General features: G+C 23.0%; 10 protein-coding genes across 10 annotated transcripts; 8 read left to right on the forward strand and 2 right to left on the reverse strand. All coding sequences in view use genetic code 6, as the record gives it.

The window, feature by feature from the left end:
* Positions 1–605: 605 nt before the first annotated feature.
* Positions 606–4595, forward strand: TTHERM_00637660 (tetratricopeptide repeat protein; the record flags this gene model as incomplete). The annotated part of the gene is made up of 16 exons (XM_001032427.3): positions 606–697; positions 903–1039; positions 1139–1216; positions 1447–1496; positions 1628–1780; positions 1851–1963; positions 2023–2317; positions 2373–2708; positions 2768–2917; positions 3184–3491; positions 3551–3645; positions 3703–3742; positions 3802–3874; positions 3931–4080; positions 4135–4414; positions 4468–4595. 16 exons carry the CDS (start codon positions 606–608, stop codon positions 4593–4595), a joined length of 2478 nt encoding a protein of 825 aa, XP_001032427.3.
* Positions 4596–5585: 990 nt separating this feature from the next.
* Positions 5586–6977, forward strand: TTHERM_00637668 (hypothetical protein; the record flags this gene model as incomplete). Its single annotated transcript, XM_001471455.1, has 2 exons — positions 5586–5957; positions 6096–6977. The coding sequence occupies 2 exons, from the start codon at positions 5586–5588 to the stop codon at positions 6975–6977; spliced, it is 1254 nt and encodes a 417-aa protein (XP_001471505.1).
* Positions 6978–7723: 746 nt separating this feature from the next.
* TTHERM_00637670 (transmembrane protein, putative) lies at positions 7724–8088 on the reverse strand (the record flags this gene model as incomplete). The annotated part of the gene is made up of 2 exons (XM_001032428.3): positions 7724–7860; positions 7995–8088. 2 exons carry the CDS (start codon positions 8086–8088, stop codon positions 7724–7726), a joined length of 231 nt encoding a protein of 76 aa, XP_001032428.1.
* Positions 8089–8620: 532 nt separating this feature from the next.
* TTHERM_00637680 (mevalonate kinase) lies at positions 8621–10023 on the forward strand (the record flags this gene model as incomplete). Its single annotated transcript, XM_001032429.3, has 5 exons — positions 8621–8839; positions 8899–9204; positions 9264–9721; positions 9778–9892; positions 9946–10023. The coding sequence occupies 5 exons, from the start codon at positions 8621–8623 to the stop codon at positions 10021–10023; spliced, it is 1176 nt and encodes a 391-aa protein (XP_001032429.3).
* A 283-nt stretch (positions 10024–10306) lies between these two features.
* Positions 10307–11504, forward strand: TTHERM_00637689 (DnaJ family C protein; the record flags this gene model as incomplete). Its single annotated transcript, XM_001471457.2, has 6 exons — positions 10307–10422; positions 10480–10584; positions 10638–10929; positions 10978–11120; positions 11180–11279; positions 11334–11504. The coding sequence occupies 6 exons, from the start codon at positions 10307–10309 to the stop codon at positions 11502–11504; spliced, it is 927 nt and encodes a 308-aa protein (XP_001471507.2).
* Positions 11505–11625: 121 nt separating this feature from the next.
* On the forward strand, positions 11626–13161 carry TTHERM_00637690 (hypothetical protein; the record flags this gene model as incomplete). The annotated part of the gene is made up of 3 exons (XM_001032430.2): positions 11626–12123; positions 12179–12284; positions 12536–13161. The coding sequence occupies exons 1-3, from the start codon at positions 11779–11781 to the stop codon at positions 13159–13161; spliced, it is 1077 nt and encodes a 358-aa protein (XP_001032430.1). The 5' UTR covers positions 11626–11778.
* Positions 13162–13522: 361 nt separating this feature from the next.
* TTHERM_00637700 (monooxygenase family protein) lies at positions 13523–15564 on the forward strand (the record flags this gene model as incomplete). The annotated part of the gene is made up of 4 exons (XM_001032431.3): positions 13523–13767; positions 13889–14643; positions 14693–14988; positions 15040–15564. The coding sequence occupies 4 exons, from the start codon at positions 13523–13525 to the stop codon at positions 15562–15564; spliced, it is 1821 nt and encodes a 606-aa protein (XP_001032431.1).
* An 853-nt stretch (positions 15565–16417) lies between these two features.
* Positions 16418–17326, reverse strand: TTHERM_00637710 (ADP/ATP transporter on adenylate translocase; the record flags this gene model as incomplete). Its single annotated transcript, XM_001032432.2, has 1 exon — positions 16418–17326. The coding sequence occupies one exon, from the start codon at positions 17324–17326 to the stop codon at positions 16418–16420; it is 909 nt and encodes a 302-aa protein (XP_001032432.2).
* Positions 17327–19684: 2358 nt separating this feature from the next.
* TTHERM_00637730 (rab-GTPase-TBC domain protein) lies at positions 19685–22281 on the forward strand (the record flags this gene model as incomplete). Its single annotated transcript, XM_001032434.1, has 7 exons — positions 19685–19746; positions 19833–20145; positions 20217–20388; positions 20446–20982; positions 21037–21138; positions 21186–21951; positions 22017–22281. 7 exons carry the CDS (start codon positions 19685–19687, stop codon positions 22279–22281), a joined length of 2217 nt encoding a protein of 738 aa, XP_001032434.1.
* Positions 22282–22657: 376 nt separating this feature from the next.
* Positions 22658–23564, forward strand: TTHERM_00637740 (dynactin 5 p25; the record flags this gene model as incomplete). The annotated part of the gene is made up of 4 exons (XM_001032435.3): positions 22658–22893; positions 23066–23180; positions 23262–23364; positions 23416–23564. 4 exons carry the CDS (start codon positions 22658–22660, stop codon positions 23562–23564), a joined length of 603 nt encoding a protein of 200 aa, XP_001032435.3.
* Between the last annotated feature and the right edge of the window lie 387 nt (positions 23565–23951).

Genomic DNA, 23951 nt, shown 5'->3' on the forward strand with positions numbered 1-23951 from the left:
TGTGTTGATAAATCCTATTATAATTTTTTTAACTTCTATTTAGAAATAAAAATTATTTAGTTTTAAAAAAATAAATCTGAAAAAATTAAATAAAAAAAACTGATAAAAATAAACTCCACAAATTTAATTTAAAGCTTGAAACTTATTAGTATATCATTAGTTGCTCTTATTGTGCATTTATAATGTTATAAACAGATACAATCAGTAATTAATTTTTAGATCTACTTTGGAGATATAAAATATTGAAAATCTTGATTGAAGTATAATTTATTTTTTTTAATTACTTTTAAGATATATTTATTTGATAGAGAGTTAATTTAAAATACTTTAAGAGCAATAATTAATTTATTTGGTGAAAATATAATATAAAAATGAATAAATTGCTTGGAAATTAGAAGTGTCTTGTAAAAATTTAGGATATTCTTTTTTGAATTAACTAAATTTATTAAATTAGAATTGTATATTTTAACTCAATATTATTAAGAATAAGTAAAAAAGATAAAAGGAAAAAGAAGAGAAAAAAAATTTATCAAGAGATTTAATAATATAAAGTATTTAAATTAAAAATACAAAAAGGAAAAAAAAGCATTTATAAAGAAAAATACATGTAAAAGGAGTTGGAAGTAGAATCGTCATAATCTTTAGCAATTTAGGCATATGATCACTATCAAAACGGTGAATTCGATAGTGCATTAGCGTAATAAAGCATTTAGCATAATAGATAATTCCTTATAGAATAATAGAAAAACATACAATATTAAATATCAAACAGCAGCAGCACCCTTTTTCTTAAAAATATTAAAAAATTATCTTAAAAATAAATTTTGTTCTAATTCTCTGATTTGCTTTCAATCATTAATACGGAATGTAGTTATTTGAACAAATATAAAAAATAAATATAGGAAGATGCAAAAAGTAAAGAACTTGAAGCAATAACAAAATGAATCATAGTGCATTAGGGTTCAAGAAAACATTTTATTTTGTCAATATTCGAAATTAGATGGCAAAATGAGTGATGTTTAATTATTGTCTTAGTTGCGTAATATAGAATTAGTTAATGATTAAGATAATATTAACATAATATAATTGAGTTAGCAATATGTGATACTTATTTCTTTTTTTAATTGATTATTTTTAGATGAGCTCATTTAAGACATGATGAAAATCAATGAGAAAGAAAAACAGATATCTGCAGCCAATAAAAATAATAAAAAAAGTAATTTATGAGAATTAAAAAAGCAAATATCAGCACAATTTGTTTAGAGAGTTTAAATAAGAAGTTAAATTTATGAAAGGAATGTGTTAGAGGATAAAATATTTATTTATTTTAGATCTGATTTTAGTTTAAATGTTAATAAAAATATTAAAACAAACTTTGAATGATCTTTGTTACTTATAATTTGGTTTTATGCTATATTGACATCTACTTTATATATAAATGTAAAGGTACTGGTAAATAAACAGCAAACAATGATGAAGTTTCTAGTAACTCGAAAGTAATATTTCAATAAAGTTTGTCTTTAATAAATAAAATTTTAGATTGCTTTTAAAGGAAATAAAATTTTATCTTATTAAGTAGAAGATTTGTTTGTTTCAAGTTGTACTAATTATAAATTATATTAAATAGAAGGAGGATGATACGATATTAAGATACAATTACTCTGTTATTTTACTTAATATTGGAAAATTTGAAAAGGCATTTGATGTTTTACTAAAGATTTATAAAGAGAAGAAAGAAGAAGATAATTTTGCAATTGTAAAAGCTAAACTTCTCCTATTAGTAAAAATCTTTGCTTTTTTCAGATTAAAAGATTTATTTAAAAATAAACAATTTTATTATTCACTTTTAGGAATTGGCTCTATAGCAAAAACACTTTACTCTCGTGATTTAAATCCTAAATACTTTTAAGACTTAAAAACAGCTTAAAGAAATTAAAGATCCTAAAGACATAAAAAAGTAAAAGTAAATTAAAATGGTTTTCTTACTGATTGATTGCAAATGTTTTTTAAATTATAAAATAGAAGCTATTATGTTTCAGTTATTTTGGGTAATCAAATCCATAGCTTAGAATATCCAGATAATACTTGCAAATATGAATAGCAATTTTATTTAGGAATGATTAAAGCATAATTATCAGCTTAGCTAGGTGATCATAAAATGGCTAGAAAGCACATTAAATAGAGCTAAAAGTATCTTATAAAATTTGTCACTGTTTTAACTAGCAATAGCGAAACATCCCCATCTTATCATCCCAAGCTATGCTCTATTATTCACTTACACGCTCTTTCTTTATTTAATTATACTAAAGCTCAAATTGTAAATTGTTTACCTTGATGAATAAATTTCTTATTATTTACATAAAAAATAAAAGGCTTACTATGAATAGAACTTTCAAAAAGTATTTAAATTAATATCCCCTACCTGTGTCTTAGATGCCCAACTGTTAGCAAATTCTGATGAATATTACAAATATTTCTAGATCTACTAGGTGTTTTAATTGAATAATATTGGTTGTGCTCATTTGAGGATGAAAAAGAGTTCAATGGCAGTTTTTTATTTCAATAAAGCAATATAACTTGCACACGATTTCAGCAATAAACAAAACTCTAAAAAATGTGAATTATTCCCAAATAACGTTAGATAAATATAATTACTTGAAAAGAATATCCTGTCTAAAATGAATCACCTCTATTACAATTTAGGATTAGTAATTACTAATATAATAATAATATGAGACAAAGATACTATTTTTTTATTGAAAAATAGGCACTCTTCGAAATGAAGAAATATGAAAAAGCTTACTATTATTTAAGTTAAGCTTCAGAGTAAAGAACTTCTAGTTATAGCATATGGTATCGTCTTGGAGAAATTTAGATTTGCTAGTATCATGAAATTCTTTCCAAAAATTTCACAAATGTACCTAGAATTATTTCTAACTTATTTATCTTTTCTTTAATATTGAAATCTATTCTTTAAATTTAACAATTTTAACAAATTAATAAACAAATAAATAAGTAAATTCAAAATAAAAATTAATATCATGAACGAGCATACATAAAAAATATAATTTCTTCTTCTTCTTCATTGTTAATAAAAAGTTAAAAATTAATTAACATCTATCCTTATTAGCTACTTCAGCTGCACGAAGAATTTGATAGATTGACATATATTTTGTAATAAAGAGCGAATGCGGCATATATATGGATTAATTTGATACACAAGATATAAAATACTCCTACTAGACGGATGTTCATCAGGCTATGAGAAAGAACAGCAAGACAAACTTGAAAGAAGATACAATTTAAGAGGAGCACTCGTCTAAGAATTATTTTAAAAGATTCTCGTTATGCAATCAAGATAAAGTAATCTGCTTGTAAAATGACAATGACAGTGATGAAGCACGTATACAAGCATTCTAAAGAAATAAACCATAAAATAAGATATATTATATTGATAAGCAGCTTTAAGAAAAACTAGATTTAGCATTAAAGTATTCACATAGTTTTAGATTAATTCACATAAATATTCAATTAATCTTCTTAAAAATAGGTGCTTTAAAAACGCTCTGCACTTGATTGAAGGAAAAATAGAAAAAATCAATGCTCAAATTAAGAATGATACAAAATATTTTATTTATGTCGACAGTAAATTAATTTATTTAATAATAATTAAATGATTTATCAGTTTTAATTTCAAAATAGGTGATAAAAAGACAACTTCAAATGAAGACTTAACTGAACAGTATAACAAAATAAAAATCTTAAAAAAAAATAGTATAAAAAATTTTTATAAATTAAAAGGTAATTTTTAAATTTAAAAGACTCTATTTTTTCTCAAAGACAACGAATGCATCAATCTCTCCTTACTTATATTGTAAATTGAATTGTTTTTATAAAGTAAGATTGTGAATATTAATTTAAACAAACAAGGCTTACACTCATCTCTGTCGACAAGAATATAACTAAGCTCTTATTTATAGCCAAAAGGCATATAAATTAGATTATATTAGTGTTCAAAATAAATCCTGCTGTATAAATTATTAATTAGAGTGCTATATGAACCTCAATTAACCTGAAGAGGTAATCTAAATTCTAACGTATTATTTTTTTCACAACATTCAAATAAAAAATTAGGCAATTAAATTAATAAATATTGACACTAATTATTTGGATTCTGTTGATATGATGCACAGGAATATTTCAGGTGTAAATAAATCAGAAATAAGCTTTTCTAATGCAGCTATTTCGTTTGGATTAAATACAGTTGCTTTTTACCTGAAAAATAATGAAGTTACGAAGGCTTAAACAACCCTAAACAATATTCTATCAAAGTTAAACATATAAATAAACTCTCCCTTGGCACAAATTCCAACAATAATACTTAATCTCTTGATTTATCTCTACCTTTTATAAAGTAAAACTAGATATTTCATATTAATTCTAATTCTTTTAAATTTATAAATTTAGACAATATACAATCAGCATTAACTCTTGTTAAAAGAAGAAGATTAATCACATTTGTAAGTGAAAATTCAAATAAACCTCTGATGAGGATAACAAAACAAAGCTATTTAAATTATGTACACAGTGTATGAAATCTATCTATAAACAAATAAATTTATTTAATGTCTTAAATGTCAATTTTATTAAATATCTATAATACACAACTAACCAAAACAATAATTTAAGATATAATTTTTTATTATTTTATCATAAGAACTTCAATATTTAATTTTCTTTTTCCACACATTATTCTTTTAATTGTTTATAAATTATTCTTCTGTACATCCTAATCAAATTTCTTTATAGAAATTTTACTGGATTGCCAATTTATTTATTTTTTTAGATTTAGCTTGCTATTTAATTTAGATCTACTTTTTTTTTTTCAAAAACTTAGAAAAATTTGACAATTTTATATTGAGAAGCTAAATTTTTAAGTTATCATAAAACTCTTAAAATATAAAAAAAATGAACATTAAAATTCATCGTATTTACAATTACTAAAAGAAGATAAAAATTTTCAGTATGTTAAATTTTTTTGAGTCATTTAATAAAATTTTTAAAAAGACAGATTCAAATTATGAAAATAAGAACTAGTTTTGAAAAACCCGCTAAAAGATTGAAAAAATAGTTATCAATTATTATAATAAATCGTATTTTAATTTTACACAAAGAATAAAATATTCGATTTTATTATATAAAAACATTTTTATATTTTTAAGTAATTTTTTATGAGAATATTTATAATTTTTTAGTAATTTAAAATTTTAAAAAACTAGACAGATGCCAGTATAAATAAATATTCTTTCTTTAAATTATTGATAATACATTTGACATAATTAATTTATAAGTTAAATTGATTGCGAAGATTATAAGTATTAAAAGAAAAGATAAATTTAAGTTTTCATTATCTCTTTGTTTGAAATAAAAGTAGTATTAGTTATTTGAAGAATAAATTAGAAAGAGTATTTATTATAAAAATAAGGCATTTAAAAATTACAAGCAAACAAAATAAAATAGATTAAATAGATAACCTATAATTTAAAAAGTTAGTTTTCGATTTATAAACTCAAAAATAAGTAGGAATGAGTACAAATATAAACATTAATGATGTCCCAACAGAATCAATAAATGAATTTTATAAAGTGAAATAAGATTTGCAAAAAGCTTAAAATCTTGAAGATAAAAATACCAACAAGGATTAAAAAAATGCAAATAAAGATGATCATACTGAAAATCCTTCAGAATTTGGTGTTAGCACTTTCAACAAGAGCGAAGGTAATCGTAAATCGAAAAAAGATCATAAAAGAGATTATCATTGCGGTTGTGGTAAATCATATCTTTCATATCCAGCACTTTACACTCACATCAAGACTAAACATGATGGTAAAATGCCAGAAGGTACTTTGAATTCAGCTTGTAATAATAACAGAAGAGGTCGTCCAAGAAGAAATAATGTAATTATTTTAAAAATAAAGAATTGCTAAATATTAAAATATTTCCTTCCAATTCAATTTTTTCACGAAATATGAGTTTAAAAAAAACTAGCTTTGCTTTATTGAATTTTCTTAAAATTATTTATAATAAACAAAAAGGATGAACCAATTATGAAAAATGAAGAAGCTAAGGAAAAAAAAGTAGATGATATGACCGCAATATACTAGAAAATGGTATTTGAAAGCGATTTAAAAATTTTAGAATACATTAAAGATGGAAAAGGAAGCTGTGAAGAATACTAGAGCTGCTTTCCTACTTATAAAAATTGTAACAATTTGAAGGTTGAGTAGCATCCTCTTTGCTAAATTATAAAGAAAATTCATTAAAAGTAATTTAGAGAAGAAATCAACTAAGACACTCCTATTGATTATGTGATGAGTATTTATTTATGGTGTCTCTGCAAGTTAGTCAATTAAAGGCTTTATAGAACAATTTGTATATTTTTCAGAGCTCTTAGAGAATGCCTTAATGATTTTGGTTATGTCATAATTGAAGATTTTAAAAAGAGAAATTTAAATTCTAACATCGAAATTATTCTTAAGAGACAAGATGATTAAGAAGAAAGTAGTCCTTAAGCAAGTAATAAAGATATTAGTAACCCAAACGGAAATAATAGTACTAACAATGTTAATGGAAATAATTTTAGCAATAATAACCAAAACAGCAGCAACAATTAATCAAATGCTAACAGTAGCAATAACATTCCAAATACCACTTCAAAAAACACTTTTTTCACTTAAATAGAGCCTCCTTAGTATATTTGTATTGTAGCAGAATTTTTCATATTAAAATACTTGCCAAAATATGTTCCAAACTTTGATCAAAACTTTGCTGTTTATCTTATGATCGATTTCTGTAATTGGTTAAATAAAAAGTCTCTTAGTAAAATTAAATTAGATTTGTAGCACAGCTTAATTAAAGAGCGTGCAATTGCTGATTACCTCAACTTAGAGTATCCCCTTAAAAATGAATCTGTTTGAATCAATCAATTAATCTAATAAACAACAAGAGTTTGATAATAAGATTAAAAGAGAATATTCTATAAATTAGTTTTCTTATATCCAAATAAATAAATAAAATGTTTTTAATTCGTTTGCTTGCTTGATTACTTAAACCACAATTTTTGTGTTTTTTTGTCTATAAAATTTGTTTATTAGATAATAGGTTTATAAAAGTTAAAATGATATTAGTATTTATTTGTTTCAAATATATTTCATTACCCTATTATCATATTTCTATCTTTATAAAATCATAAAACGTAGATAGATATATTTATATAGTTAAGTATATAGATTTTGCGAATAAAATATCTAGATAAGAAAGGTCTTACTTAATATTTAATGAAATATAATAATCCAAAAATATTTTAATAAGTTATTAATATATATCATGCCAAAATCATAATTACTTTATAAATTAACTGAAATATATAAAATTCTATTCATTAAAAATTAAAATTATTGTTATTTTATTTTATTTTTCTCTAATTGAGATTGTTGAAGATAGATAGATGGAATGTAAATTAGTAAAAAGTTATAAGAAGTATACACAAATAGAATCATAAGATAAATCTATCATACATATTTCTCATAGATGTATTCACTCTTCTTATTAAAAGCTGTTATATGCCTTATTTAGTTATATAAAAACTTATATCTATTAGTGATTCATACTTTTATTCTTATTAAAAATATTGTTTATGCTTCATTAATATTGCTGAAACTTTTCAGAAGTATTGCTTAACAGTTAAATTGTTGCCGTTAATATTTTATGCTCTGCTCCATGATTGGCAGTTATCGATTTATCTTCTCCAATAATGTTCACATCTTTTATTTCCAAAATACCAGTAAGCAGCGGTAACACCTAATAATTTTAAATGAAATTTAGCATATATGCAAAATAATCAATCAAAAATGTAAATGAAATAAGTAAGAGTGTTTTGATTTATTAAAATAAAATGTTATATTTGTTGCGCTATAATTTATTTTATTTATTACCAAGGACAGTGAATAAAATTTCATTTCTGCCACCAGAAGAAATTTGCTTTAAGTAGTATTTAGAAGGGTCTAATGTCCACCACAAACGAGCCATTTTTACTTATCTTTTTTATACCTTTTAATAATTTTTTTTATGTAATTTAAAGATTTTTCTTTTTCTTCTTGAAATTATTTAGAAGATTAATTGAAGATAATTTTTTATTACAAGCTATTTTGATTAATAAATAAATATTTTGTTTATTAAGGATTTTGCAATATCTAAAACATTTATTAAAATCAAGCTTTAGATATTTCTTTTAATGATTAAAGAATAATTAAAATGAATGTATAAATGTACATATAGAGTCCATCTTTGCTTTAAACACTTCTAATATGCAATACGGTTGTCTAAACATGCTATGTATGCAGAGAAATCTTATCTAGAGCCAAATCTCTATTAAAAAAAACATTTTTGTTGGATTTTTATATTGTATTCGATTATAAAATAGGGTATACACTTTTATGAAATAATAAAAGAAACAAGTATTCAATGATTCGTAATTTGTAAGATATTACTTACCAATTAAAAATATTATTAATAAATTTCAATTTTAAGATAAAAAAATATTAAAAGTATAAATTACAATATGGAAGGCAATAAAGATTTAATATTTTATTATTCAGCACCTGGTAAAGCTATAATAAGCGGGGAACATTCAGTGGTATATTATAAAAATGCACTAGTCATGGCGTTGGATTTGAGAACATATTGTAAATTGACTTTGAGCAAAAAGTAGAATGATTCATCTATCGATCATACATTTATAATTGAAAATAATCAAGACTCTAGAAGCCTAATTTAAATTGTAAATATCCATTTTTTTCTATAATATTATGATAAAAACAACAACTACTTTTTCTAAAGACAGATATTTAGTTGAAATAATTACTTGAATACCTCATTACACTAAAGGAGGAAATTGATTTTTCTACTTTGTAAAAATAATTTCCATTGGTAGAAGAAAAAGATTTGATTTTGTCATACTTATTTTTAAGTGTTTTCATGGAAATCTACGGGAGAGATAAAAGTATTGAAGATACTATCAATGCTTTTGATTAAAAAATATCTAAAAACAATCTTATTAAAATAAATTTACACTCTACTCTTCCTATTTCAAAGGGTTTGGGTTCTTCAGCCAGTTACTTTACAGCACTATCTGCATCTTTAACAGTAAATTATATAAACGTGCAAATATATATTTTCCAAATATAAACAATTTTTACATATAGAAAATGTTTATGCACTTACTTGAGGTTAAAGAGTTAAGTGAAGGGTATTTAAAATTTGTCAACAAAATAGCATTTAACTTTGAAAAAATTTATCATGGAACTCCATCTGGTATAGATAACTATATTGCAACTTATGGAAATCTACTGGTCTTCAATAAAAATTATACAAATAGCTTACAGATAGGTAAACTACCTTACAAAATTTTTTTAATTGATAGTTAAGTTGAAAAAAGCACTAAGAAAGCAGTAGGTAGAGTAAGAGAAATCTATGATGATGAATCCATAGGAAAAATAGGAAAATAAACTATTGATATGATAGGAGATGTGACAGATAACATAATCAAAGTATTTAATCAAAATAATTTTGATAAAAGTTAATTTGAAAATCTCATAAGAATTAACCAAAGTTTATTAAGACTTCTTGATTTGAGTCACAGCTCTATTGAAGACATCATGAGGCATGATCATTTTTCTCTGTTTTTAAATTCTAATAATATTTTTTTAAAAATAATAGCATTTGCATGAAATACGAAATAGCTGCTAAAATTACTGGAGCTGGATAAGGAGGTAATTGCATAGCTTTTGTACCAGAAACCTATAATCAAAGTAGAGAGAGAGAATTCATTTAGGTATTTTACTTGTAAGGTATATAATTTATATTTTAATTTTTTTATTTTAAAAGGAATTAGAATCTCATGGGTATCAGATAATATTTGCCACACTGTCTTAGTAAGGAGTTAAAGAAGAGACAACTATCTGATAAATAGATAAAAAGAAAGAAGAAAAATCAAGTTAAAATTAATGAAATTCGTTTTAAATTTTAAATGAATCATAAAAATAAAATAATTTAAATTTAACCTAAGTTTTATTCAAATATATCTTTGGATAGAATATTATTTTTTATTTTGTAATTTGTTTACATAAATTTTACTTAAATATTTATTTGATCGAAAATATCTTTAATACTTACTTCTGATCGATTGTTAATATAAATTTTAAATTTTGATAAATTAATTTAACTAATAATAATTTTGGTTGAAGAGATGAAAACTCTTTTTTTAGTAATAATTAGCGCTATTTAAATTTAGTTAGTCATAAGTGGAGTAGCTAATGTTTATTGTGGAGATAAGAATTGTTATGATATTTTAGGGATATCTAGGTAAATATTTTTGAATTGGTTTCTGTTTTTTAAGATAATTGCTGATTTAATAATTAGTTCAGCTACACCTGAAGAGATAAGAGTAGCGTTTAGGAAACAATCAAAGGAATTTCATCCTGATAGAAATCTTCATAAAGGAATTGATACTCATGCTCAATATTAGTAAAAGGATATTAAATTTTAAATGGTTAAACATTTTAATTTGAAATAATTAGGTTGATCACTAAGGCTTATGAAGTTTTGAAAGATGAAAATGTTAGACAAAGTTACGATAGCTATTTAGCCAATCCTTCTAAAGGAGAATATTATCATTATTACAATTATTATAAAGCAGTTTATGCTCCTCAAACTAACCCCTTTGTGGTTATCATTTGCACTTTACTGTTTTTATCTTTTTTCTAATACTTAGCAAGAAATAATGCCTATGAAACTGCTATTAGAAGTGTATAAAAAACAGATAAATTTAAATAAGATGTAAATAATTTGCACAGAGAATAACCTGAAAGAGTAAAAATAAATTGTGTTATAAAAAACTTATTTTAGTAATTATGATAGAAAAAAGAAGAAATAAAGCAAGAATTATTATAGAGAATAGTGATATAAGGAGGTTAATCTAAAATAAAGATTTAGGAGATTCTTATTATTAGAGTTACTTTATTGCCTTATTTCATCTGCAAATATTTGTACAAAAAAATTAGGTAAATTTTGTTAAATTGGCTTCTTTTGGATTAACTAATTCTTTGCAATTTTTAAAAAGATGGGTTGTTAGGTACAACATATAAAAAAAAGAATACACTCGTGAAGATTAAGAAATTTTAACTATGTAATTGTTGAAAATAAAAGATTACAGATGGGAAGTAAATGAGAATTAAATTATTGAGAGTATTTAACAAAAAAATTTAATTTATTAGGGTTTGAATGAGGAGGATAAAGAAGAATTGCTTGAAAAAAAGTTATGGATTAAAGAAAATTATGCTTAATATGTTAAAGAGTAGACTGAAGCTTACGAAAAAAGAAAAGAAGAATTTTTAAACTCTAATAAGGGGAAAAAATATTTAAGATACATGAAGGGTGGAAAGTGAATATATTTTATTTGTTTATAGTTAGTTGTTAATAGAATTTAGTTTAAATTGAAATAGAACTATTTATAAAACGAAATATTTTAAATTTAAAATAATTAGAATTTATTTCTTTATTTATTTTTATCAGCTTTATTTATGTGTGTTAGATGCTTACCTCATATATAAATTTGTTTTATTTAATAAAAGCGGGAGAAGTTGCTTATTATTTAATAACAAAAAATTACTTTAAAAATTAATTAATTTAATATTGATACATATTGCTCTTACATCATAAATGATTGAACATCCCCAATAGATTTAATAATAATAATAATAGGTATAAAATCCATAACAATAGTAGTAGCCATAACTACCATATAATCCAAGCACAACACAGCAATAATAAGCAACTTAACCTTAGCATAATTATTAGTATTAGCAAGGATAGCCAACTCCAATTTAACAAACTCCGGCACCAATAAGCAATATTTAAACTAGTTCATAACAAAATCCCTAAATAGTTTAAGAAGAACCTATTAAACCTTAAAGAATGCCTAAATTATCTCATGAAGAGTTAATGCAAGAAGCAAAGAAAATCGTTAAACTGCATCCTCCTAAGCATTAGAAAACAAAAGATGAAGTATTATATGAAAATGCTAGATGGATAAAAAAATATTTTTATAATTAAAAAATAGATAAATAGGATATTGGTTGATAACTATGAAATTTTATTAGAATTGAAGAAGGAATATATCAAAAGAAAGAACTAAAACATTACAAATTCAGATATCCTAAATATCAGTAAGCAGATAGAAAATATATTTTTAGCAAATTATTTATTTAATGATCATAAATTTTCAAATTTTGGATATATTAATTTATAAATTTTCTATGCTAAGTTGAGATATTTATTTATTAGTCAACTGAGTTTAAATAGTGTTTTTTAATATTTCTTTATTCATTTATTGATATTGATATATTCTCTTTTATTCTCATATATCATGTTTTTAATATTTAAAGTAACTAACTTATTTCTTAAAAAAATTAAATAGTTTATGATTATGAAAAAAATCTTGTTAAGCTATGCAGAACTCTTCCACCTGATTAGATAATTGATATTGATATCTTGAAGAATGGAAAAACTAAGTTATTAGATAACTCTAAGATAAAGAAGCCTAAGATTTAGCAAATATTTGCCTAATAATAATAGTAAAAATCATAGTAGCAAATATAATAAGCACCTATGAATGGTGTACCACGCCCTCATGATCAATAACATTAAATTCAATAATAACATCACTAAAATTAACCTCCTGTACCAAACCCATAAGCTAACTAATATTAATAGTAACAACAGCAATAGCCTTAGTAGTAAATCAATTAATAGAACTAGCTACACCAATAGCCACATTCAAATAATTAACCAAACTAAACTCTTAAGTAACCAATTTAACAACATAGCTAACTTTAGTAGCCTATGCACAACTAAATGCCTTAGCAAGCTCCTTAAATTCCATAGTAAAACTAACCTCCTCATCATGCTTAGGGACAATAATTACCTCCTCCTGCTCATCCATAATAGAACTAATAGTAATAATAGACATAATATCAGTAACAAGCTCCTTAACATTTATAATAGCAACAATAGCATTAATAAAATTATTCTAATAATTACTGATAAATATTATAAATAAAAAAACAAATGTAAATTTGAACTGTAAAATAAGAATTGTGCTTACTTTTTTTTGTGTTATACAATGTAGTTATATGATCATAAGTAATTAATGAGAAATTTATAAAGTTGGAAGGAACATCGTTTACTATTTTGATAATTTTTGTAATTTGAATCAAAAGTTAAAGAAGATAGAACTTAACTTTATTTACTTTTTTAATATTTGTAAAGTAGATTTTCAACTAAAATCCTTCTAAACTATTCTAAATGAAATTTTTATTTAAAATAATAAAAAAATATATATCTTATTTATTTTGTAAAATAGAACTAATTATTTTTTATTCTAGAAAGTAAAAGAATTTGAAAGATGATTCGTAAGAATGTAGCTATCATTGGAGCTGGGCCTGTAGGACTTGCAGCAAGTATGTACATGGAAAAATTTGGATTTAATTATGCTTTGATTGAGAGAAATTAGTCTTTTATCAGTCATCCAGCAGCTCATTTATTAAATTTGAGATCTATGGAGACCCTTAGTGAAATAAAATGTAAGCAAGACTAGAATAAATTACATGAACTCATTTACTAAAAATGTGAGGATATTAATTATTTTAGGTACTTTATTATTAATACATATCTTAAAAAGGAAGAAAAGAGGTTAATTAGCCATATCTTTTTCCTTTAACTTATTTTTTTTTTTTTGCAATGATATTAAACAATACTCCTATATTTTTAGATATTACCGCTACTAAAGAAGACTATTTGATTCAAGAGAACCATTTTATGTAGACGATCACTTCTATCCTAATCCAAAATAAAAGCAAGAAGAAATCTTGCGTGAACATGCATTTGCTTAGTATGTCCACTTACCATAGCCTCACTTTGTTAGTATTTTAAAAGATAACATAAAATAAAAAGAAAATATCTACTTAGGACATACAGTTCTTAATTTCAAAAATGATAAAGATTCAGTTAAAATATCTCTAAAGGATCATGAAGGCAATTTAAAATAAATAGAAGCAGATTACTTAATTGCATGTGATGGTAAACACTCTTATGTAAGAAACTCTTTAGGAATTGGGTTGGTAGGAAATCCATATCTATAGAGCTTTTTCAATATATATTTTCATTCTAAACAATTAGCTTAGACCCTGAATGAAAGAAATGAAAATGCCATGCTCCATTTCATTTACAATAATTAAGTTATAGCTTGTCTAGTTAATCATTCTAAAAAGGAAGGAATGTTTGTACTCCAAGTACCTACTTGCCCTCCTTACGATGATGTATCCACCCTCGATAAGCTTCAAAAAGAAAAAATTGCATATGAAATGATATAAAATTTGATTGATCCCTCTATGAGAGATTAAATCAATGATATTGATATTAAAACTACAGGAATGTGGAAGCTTTCATCAGAAGTTATTGAAAAATATTATTAAAACAGAGTAATTTTTGCTGGTGACTCTGCACACGCTTTCCCACCTGCTGGAGGTAGTTTATTCAATAAAAGATATATTATTTTATAATAAATATTTTTTAGGTTTTGGCATGAACACAGGTTTACAGGAAGTTCACAATTTAGCACATAAATTGAAACAAATTTATAAATATCCAGAACACTAAGAAAAAATATTGTAAACATACCATGATGAGAGAAAATAATTCGTAACTGAAATATTGAATACAGCAAATAAATATTACAAAGTTTCGTTAGATATTGCTAAAATTATAGGGTTAAACGTAGAAAATTATTTTACCTTTAAGAAAACACTTGATGTAGCATCACCATTCTTGCCAAAAAATTTATAGTAATTCATATGGAAGACGGGAATAAAAGTAATACGATTTTAATTTAAAATATATTAATGTATATTAATAAATAAATAGATTGGAAGCTACCCAGCTGAAATCTCTAACCCAGCTAAAATTAGTAAATAATTGGAAGGTAATACAGTCCCTCTAATCTTTTATAAGGAAGATACTGAATTTAAGTATGATAAGGGATTTATAAGCTCTATTAAAACAAATCAAGATGATAAATCTTTATCTGGTCTACTTTTACCTCATATAATGATTAACTTCAAGGATAGATAAATAGCTTTGCGTTAGTTAGCAAACTATTTCTATGAAAATGAATCTGAAAGAGAAATAGTTTACACTGATAAAAGCAGATAATCTCAAAATAAAAATTTAATTATGGTAGCACTTTATAAAAAAGGCTTTTAAAAGGAAAAGTTATAAAACTTTATTGAAAATTTAGATGAACTTTTTGTAAAACCAGATATAATTGTAGGTTGTGAAGCTTCTACTAATAGTTTTTATGAAGAAAAATTAGATAATCTCCTTAAAAATGATAAGCAGGTCATACTTATAAGAAGTGATTCTATAATATTTGGTAGATATGAAATATGAAATAAATACTCTTAATTAAACACTTGAATTTTGCTTGTTATTTGTTATTGTATATAATCAAAAATTAATTATTAAAAATTAGTTTATTTTTTATTCTTGAGAAATTTTTATTTAGTTTTAAATAATTTTTGTATAAAATTTAAAAGCCATTTTTTGTAAGCAATGAACAAATTAAAATAGAAAAATCTTGATAAATAAAGTTTTTAAATAGTAAACATACAAAATAAGTTAAAAAAAATAAAATATATTGATCTACAATTTTTATTATGAAAATAGATAAATAGTAAGCTTAATGTTTAATACTTATGCCAAAGTAATTTAAAATAATGATTGAGATTGATCATTAAATTTTATTAATTTACAAATAAAAAACATAAAAAAATTATGAATATTTTAATTAAAGTAGTACATTTTTTAAATATAAAGTAAACTTATAAATAATCATTTAATTTTTGTTTCAGTATAAGGTTGATTAAAGATAAATAAATATGGTTTCTTCATTAGTTATTTATTTATATAGTTTATTTAAAATTAATAGAATTTCATATAACGTTATAATTAACTATTAGAGCTATATTAAAATATTTGTTTTATTTTGGTTAATTATCCTTATTTTTTATGTCAGATTAAATTTTTACAAATTTTTAGAATAGATAGGTTGTCATTTAAATATTTATTTAGATCAGCTTTTACTGGCTTTCTATTTTAGATTGTTCTTTTTGTATAAGTTATTTCAGAAATTAGATATTACAATAAATCCTTGCATAAAAATAATAAGTATGAGTTAGTTATATATAAGTTATGATTTCACCATTAAATACGAAATCTGAGATTCAGTAACCTCATAATATTCTCAAAAATATTACTTATTTTTTTCTTAAAAGAAATTATGTATTTCATCATACACTACCAAACAAAGAGAAGATCCAAAGCTTCTGAATATATTTGATGCATTTCCAGAAAAAAATATCTTAATACCTCCTTATTTATAAAGCTTAATTGAACAGTCTATGCTGTTCTTGTACAATTTTTCTCCTCTTGCACTTTACATCATCATTTTACGTTTTAATGTATCAGTAGGATAAGATATTGTTTCGCTAAAGACTACTACACACTATGCAAAGATATATTTCTTAATTAATAAATTCTCTTTGTTTTTGTTCTAGTTTAAAAATGCTACTTTGCCCCAATCATATAAACCAAAATACAGACTTCTATACATAAATATTCCAACTAGGCCAACAGTTAAACCTCTATATAGACCTCTCAATCCATCTTGATTGTATACCTTTGTAAGACAATCAAGGATACCATTAAATTAACGTTTTTTCTTATTATTGCCAATATCTACACCAAGGCGAGTTCTAGCAAAATCAAGAGGATAAATTAAAGCTTTTGATGAGCAACCTGCTAAACCACCAGCCATAAACTACCATAAAATATACTTATTCATTTACTAATTTGAATCAAAATTAAAAATCTTTGAATACAGCTCTTTGAAAGAAAAATTTAGTGCTTGGGATGGGAAGTAACGTATTATATTTACCATGTTTCCCCTCCATAGTGAAGGAATACCTTCTTCTTTTACACATCTTGAAAAGCAATCTACTATACCTTTATATGGTCTTAGCAAAGCTTAATTTTCTGACTGAGTTTATAGAAGAAGCTTAATTCTTTCTAGTGGAGCAGCAATAGTTTTAGAAAATGCCCCTGCAACTCCTCCCGATAAAAAATCAAGTATAAAAATGCTTTCTTTATTCATTATAATGCTTGAATAATTTCTACTTTATTTGTTTTTTTTCTTCTTTATTTCTTAATTTATTTTTAGGTTTTTGTTTAATAAATGATTATAATTAAAAACATTTAAGTTAAAAATTATAACCTTTTGTTTGAATAAATAGCTTATATGCAAAGAGTCAATTCATTAAAAATTTCTTATTTTTAATATAAGAAATAGATATTTTCGGAAAAATATTGGAACTGGTTGATGATTTAATCAACGTAAACTCTATTTAAGTATATTTTTAAATTTATTTGTGGTAAATTATATTGTTCCAGATAAAATGTTCATATATACGTCAATATATTTTTACTTTCATTGAAATATGACCTCTAATTTGTGGAAATAGAATCTTTTTTAATCCAAAATATAAAAATTTTTTATGATCTATTTTTGGTATTTTAATTTAAAAACTTATTCAAAGTGCAAAAATAATGGTTAGTTCTTAAATTAAAAATTGATAGTTTAAAAATGATTAAAATATTTTAAATTATTCGATTATAGATTTTGTTAATTGTTCATATTCAATAAAAATAGTATTTATTAGTGTAAGTAAGCAAAATGAAATTAAATAAAGAAAATTTGTAACATTAAAATATTCTTCTAGTTTCAAATAATAATTTATAGCCTATTAATAAGTTAATACAATATTTATTTATTATATTTATGTTAATAAAATTTTTATAGAATTTAAGAAAAAATATAAAATATATAATTACATAAAATAAAACAAATTTAATAATTCTTATTGCTTATTAAGATCTACTTTCTTGATTTATTAATTTAATTCTTTGAGTAATTCTTTTGTTTGATGAATAACTATAGAATATTTTGTAATTGCTGCTATTTTTTAATCTCTAAAAATATTAAATCGAGATAATTTAATAGGATGAATCTTTTTTTAGGGTTTTGTTGATTGTAAAAAATGGAATTAACTTTTAAATTTCAATTTACTAAGCTTTATTGATCTTTTGGACTTCATAATGAAGTTCTACTATCAAATTATTTTATTTCTTTTAACTCATTTTTTAAAGTTATCATTTATAATTTCAATTCTGAAATGTCTCCTTTTAGTTCTTATATATCATCTTTCAGTTCTACTATATCATCTTTAAGTTAAATAATATCTTCTTTCATTATTTTTATGTCTTTTTTTAGCAAATTAAATGTTTTTTTATGTTATGCGATCTCTTTTTGTTAAGAAATTAAATTTTATATTAACAATAAAGAAGGCGAATTAATTCTTTTTTATTACTTTTAAATAAAACACATTAATAATTTTCCTAACATATAACAATCTTTTTTAAACAAAATAATTATAAATATATTTATATATTTTCTCATTTTCATTCTAATAAAGTTAAACATTAGTTTGAATTTTCTTATTCCTATTATACTTTATTTTGAATGCAAAAAAATATTTATTATTATGTTGCAAAACATATGTAATTCCTTCTGAAAACTTAAAATTGGAAAATAAATACTCAAAATCTTTTTAAGAGAAGCGAGTAATATTAAATTTATTAATTTATTTAAAACTTTAATCATAAGATAAAAATTCAAGTAAACTTTTTAAATATTTTCAAATTTTTATGATTTTTCCTTAAATTTAATTAGCAAATTTTATCTATTTAGGAAAAAATATTTTTGTTTTAATTAATTTAATAAATATGGAATTCTTTTATGAAGAATAAAAATAAATTTAGAATAATTTATATAATAATAAAACATAATTATTTGAAAAAGAAATTGAATCAATAATCCTGAAAAACAAAATAAATATAAAAGCTTAAGAAATACTCCTTGCTTGCTTTATAAAAATAAAATGATTATATTTAAATGTAATATAATAAAAAATTGTGGTATTATAAAATTAAAGAATTTAAATAGATTTTTCAGCTTAAATTAATTGAATGACACATTACTTTGAATATAAACTAAATAATAAAATTAATTTATTTTTAAAATTTAAATTAATTATTTTTTATGTCAGAAATTTCCAAACTTTGTTTAATTATTTTTTCATTAAAATAAAAAAGTTGAAAAAATTTGTTCGTTTTCAAGTTTCAAAAGTAATCAAATAAGATTTTGATAGATAAAGATTGGTTTATTTTATTTGTTTGTTTGACCGCATTTTATTGGTAAAGAGTGAGATAATGCAAATAATTTGAACACGCATGTACGCATATACACATATTCAATAAATAATACTTTATATTTAGAACGCCAAATAGATATTGAAAATATTATTTATTAAAAGTTAATTTTGTAATAAAATTAGTCAGATTTAAGAAAATATATTTTTAGATAGAGCTATATATAATATTAGGTTAAATTAAAATGTTTTCTGAAGATAATATAATTTCCAGTGCTAAAGTAGAAACTGATAAGAAAAGTGAATTGTAAGTTATCATAAATATTTAATTTAATTAATAAAATTCTGTTCTAATATAAAATATATTTTTACATTATTCAATAAACTAACTAGCCCAGATGTAGAAGAATCCTTTTCTTATGAAAATTTTGAAAAATATATTTTGAACTCAAAGGAAAATTTCACTAATCTTTTGAGCTATATTAGGAAGATTGAATTGTAGGATTTATAGATTCGTTTTAATGCATGGAGAATACTTCTTGGTGTATTAAAAGCAGATAGTTCTGATGAAGAAAAAAAATAACAAATTGAAAAAGACAGATAAACCTATAAAGAACTTTGGGAAAAGTTTAAAGCAAAGTAATAACCACAAGAAGTTGATAAACCAAAGCCTGTGGCTAATCCTTTAATGAAAAATACATAAAATGTAACAAATTATATTTAAGATAGAAATAAATTATCAAGTTTATAAATTAAAAAACGAATTTTATAAAAAAGAGTCCCTGGAATGGATATTTTGAAGACAATGAACTAAGAAGCGATATTAAAAAAGATGTTGAAAGAACCTACTAAGATAAATAGTTTTTCGTCAATTTAAAAATAAAGAATATGCTTACTAATGTATTGTTTGTTTTCTGTAAAAAAAATTCTGACGTTTCATACAAATAAGGTAAAATATAATTTACTACTTAAAAGATATGCAAGATAAAATTATTAAATTAATTAGGTATGAATGAAGTAGCTGCATCATTTATTATAGTTTACTTTGTTGAAGCTTTGTACATTTAAAAGCACTAGCAAGAAGCTGGAGCAAGCTAAAGATCTTTAGAAATGGCTTAATTTATGATGAATATGAATTATGCTGAAGCAGATATTTACACTCTATTCAGTAAAATGATGGACATTGGGCATTTAGAAATGTTTAGACCATATTTGGCTGAAAATAGCAAAAAGAAATAAGAATATAATATAAATTCTAAGAAATCCCAAGCAATTCTTCTTCGTATATCTAAAATTTAGGATAACTACTTAAAGATTGTAGATTTGGAGCTATTCAAGCATATGAAATTATTGAATGTTGAGTTTTAAATCTTTTTATTGAGATGGATTAGATGTGTTCACACCAGAGAATATCATCTTGATGATTCTTTTAAGATTTGGGATAATATATTCTATGAATATTTCTTAAATCCTACTATTGAAAATGATTTCTTTTTAATTGACTGTATATGCTTGGCTATGATGCAATATGTTAGAGGATAACGTAAATACATTTCTTAATACTTTTATCATTTTTTTTTAAAATAATTCTTTTTAGTAATGGAAAAGGAGGAACAAGCAGATTGCCTTTAAAGATTCTTAAAGTACCCTCCTGTAGAAAACATTAAGCCAATTGTTGATGTTGCTTTCAAAATAAAAGGTATTTATAAAAAATGTTTTAAATGATTAACTCTCTTAATAAAATAGATATTATTACTAAGGGTTTGAATGAAAAAGAAGGTCTCTACCTTTAATCTTTGTAAATTAAAGAACAGGATAAAGAAGAAAATAGAGTTGTAAAAACCAAACAATAAGGCAATAAGAATTTAATATTATTTTCTAGTGGATTTGCCTCCAAATCTTCTAATATAAGCTAGGCTTCATCAACTATTAAAGATATTTAAATTTAAGCAAAAAAAACAAGAAAGGGTATTTTTGAAGAAAATAGCGATGGAGAAATAGAAGATGATTAAAAAGAAGAATAATCACCTTCAAAACCTGCTTAAGAAACTCATGCAAAATCTGAAGAACCTCATGGAAAGTAATAAAAAAAGAAAATTGATCTTAGTGATGATGAAGATGAAGATTACAAACCAGCATAGAAAAACCCTTCAGGAGTTGGTTTCCCAGTAGCTTCATTTTCTAATAAAGCTGCATCTATTGAAACAAATTAAAACCAAAAAAAGAAACCCAGACCAGTAGTTTTCCCTGATTTTTAAAAAGAAGAAAGAGAATAAGAAGCTGAAAAACCAGCTTTTGTTCCTCCTTATTAGCAATAAAAATAATAATCACAACCAAAAGAAGAACAATAACCCATCATTGCATAATCTAATACAAATAAATTTAACGAGTCTCCCTTATTTGAAAATTCCAACAGTAGTGTTGGAGGAGTTTACTTCAAATCTACTGAAATATCTAACATGACCAAAAAATTAGGAAGCTCACTTGATATTCTAAACTATATATTTTCTAAGTATTATTTTATTAATTTTATTTAAATTTTTTGAGAATTAATTATTCTAATTTTTACACAAATAGGGATTTGAAAAATGAAAATTTAAAAAAGGCAATAGAAGATATTGAATTTATAGAAAGAGAACTTAAGAAGAAAGTCAACCCTTCTTAACCTCCTATTTTTTCAACCTCTCAAACAGTTTCTAACTAAAGCTTTGTAACAAGCAGCAGCTAAAAGAACAAGCCTATACTTTTCAGTAGTGGCACATAGGAAGAAAAACCTAAAAACTCAGTTAAAATTTAACAATCTACAGGTTTTGTTGTGTATAAAACTAACTTAAATGAATGAAAGAAAGAGCTTAATTTTTAGTTATTTTATATAATTATTTATAAATTTGTGTAACATAGTAATTTGTAAATATTGCTAAAATTCTGTTTGTACAAAGTTTTTTTGTTTGCAGTTGGCAATTAAAATAAAATAAAATTATTCTTAATAAATATATTGATAGATTCAATCAAATTGATTTAAGAAATTTTAACACGAATTAATTTATGTAAATAATTATGTTGATTTAGCTAGTAAATAATAAATAGATCAATTCTAAAAATAAATTTAATTTATTAATACTTGAAAAGTAATTTAGATAATATCTATCTAACAAAATACTCTATTTAAAAATTTAATCTTATTAAATAAACTTTTAAATTAGTCAAACAAACTGTAAATGGAACAATAGCCAATTTATTATGACCCTAGCTTATATTATGAAACTTAAACTGGTAATAAACTCTGTAAAAAGAATTTGATCAGAGGAAGTGATAATATTTTCATTTATGGCAAAGTTATTATGCAATAGAAAAATATAATTAGGGGTGATTTAGGTAGAATAAATTTAGGAAAGTATTTAATTTTATGTGAAGGAGTTACTCTAAGACCCAGTTATTAAGTTTAAGCGAACGAGTAATAAAAATTTACTTTTTTTTTTCATGTATAAAAATGTTAAATCCAACTTTGCTTTGTTGAGGCTTTTTGTTATTTGAGCAAATAATGTCTTTCTACGTTTTTCAAAACAAAATTTTAAATGCGACTTGTCAAAATTATTTTTTTAAACATATTTTGTAATTATATAAAGTCAAATTAAGTATTCCCACATCACTATTGGTGACTACGTTATAATAGATTCAAACAGCATTATATAAGCACAAAAAATTGGATCTAATGTGCACATTGGAAAAAACTGCATTATTGTAATAGATTCAGAATAAAAATATCTAATTTCTTTGTGAGATTTGAAATAAATTAATTAATTTAATTAATAAATTATAAAGGGCCACAGAGCAAATATAAGTGATAACGTTAAAATACTTGATGACACAATTATTCCACCAGATACAGTTATTCCACCTTATACTGTTTATGGAGGAAAGCCAGGTAATTTTTATTAATTATTTAGCTGCTTTGATATCAATTTACTTTAAATAGCAAGATATATTGCAGAGCTTCCAGAAACTGTCAGCTATATTCATAGAGAGCAGGCTATTAAATATTATAAGTCTTTTTAACCCAAAAGAACAAGTGACACAAAAGAATTTTAATTTTCTTCAATTTAAGGATCAACTGTCTAATAATGATTAAATTAAAATTAATTATTGCTATTTCTAAATTTTATTCATGTCTATATTTTACTTGCAAATTATTTCATAAAACGAACACAATAAAAAATTATTTATTATAATCAACTTCATAATTTTACTTTTTTTAAGTCTAATTTAGTTAAATTTAAGATTATACGCCAAAATATTTTTGAATTTGTTTTTAATTATTGGCATTAATTAATTAACTTTTAATTCAAATCTTAATTTTCAAAAAAAAAAAAAAATTAAATTTTTATCAAAATACAAAATTTATTTATTTGAAATTAAACTTCAAGATAGAAGTTAAAGTAGAATTAGAACATTATTGTTATCCTTATTCACTCTTCAAGTCAAATAGAGGTAAATAATCATAGAATATCCTAT

Source organism: Tetrahymena thermophila (genome assembly GCF_000189635.1).
Source record: "Tetrahymena thermophila SB210 genomic scaffold scf_8254528, whole genome shotgun sequence".
Classification (NCBI taxonomy): Eukaryota; Ciliophora; class Oligohymenophorea; order Hymenostomatida; family Tetrahymenidae; genus Tetrahymena; species Tetrahymena thermophila.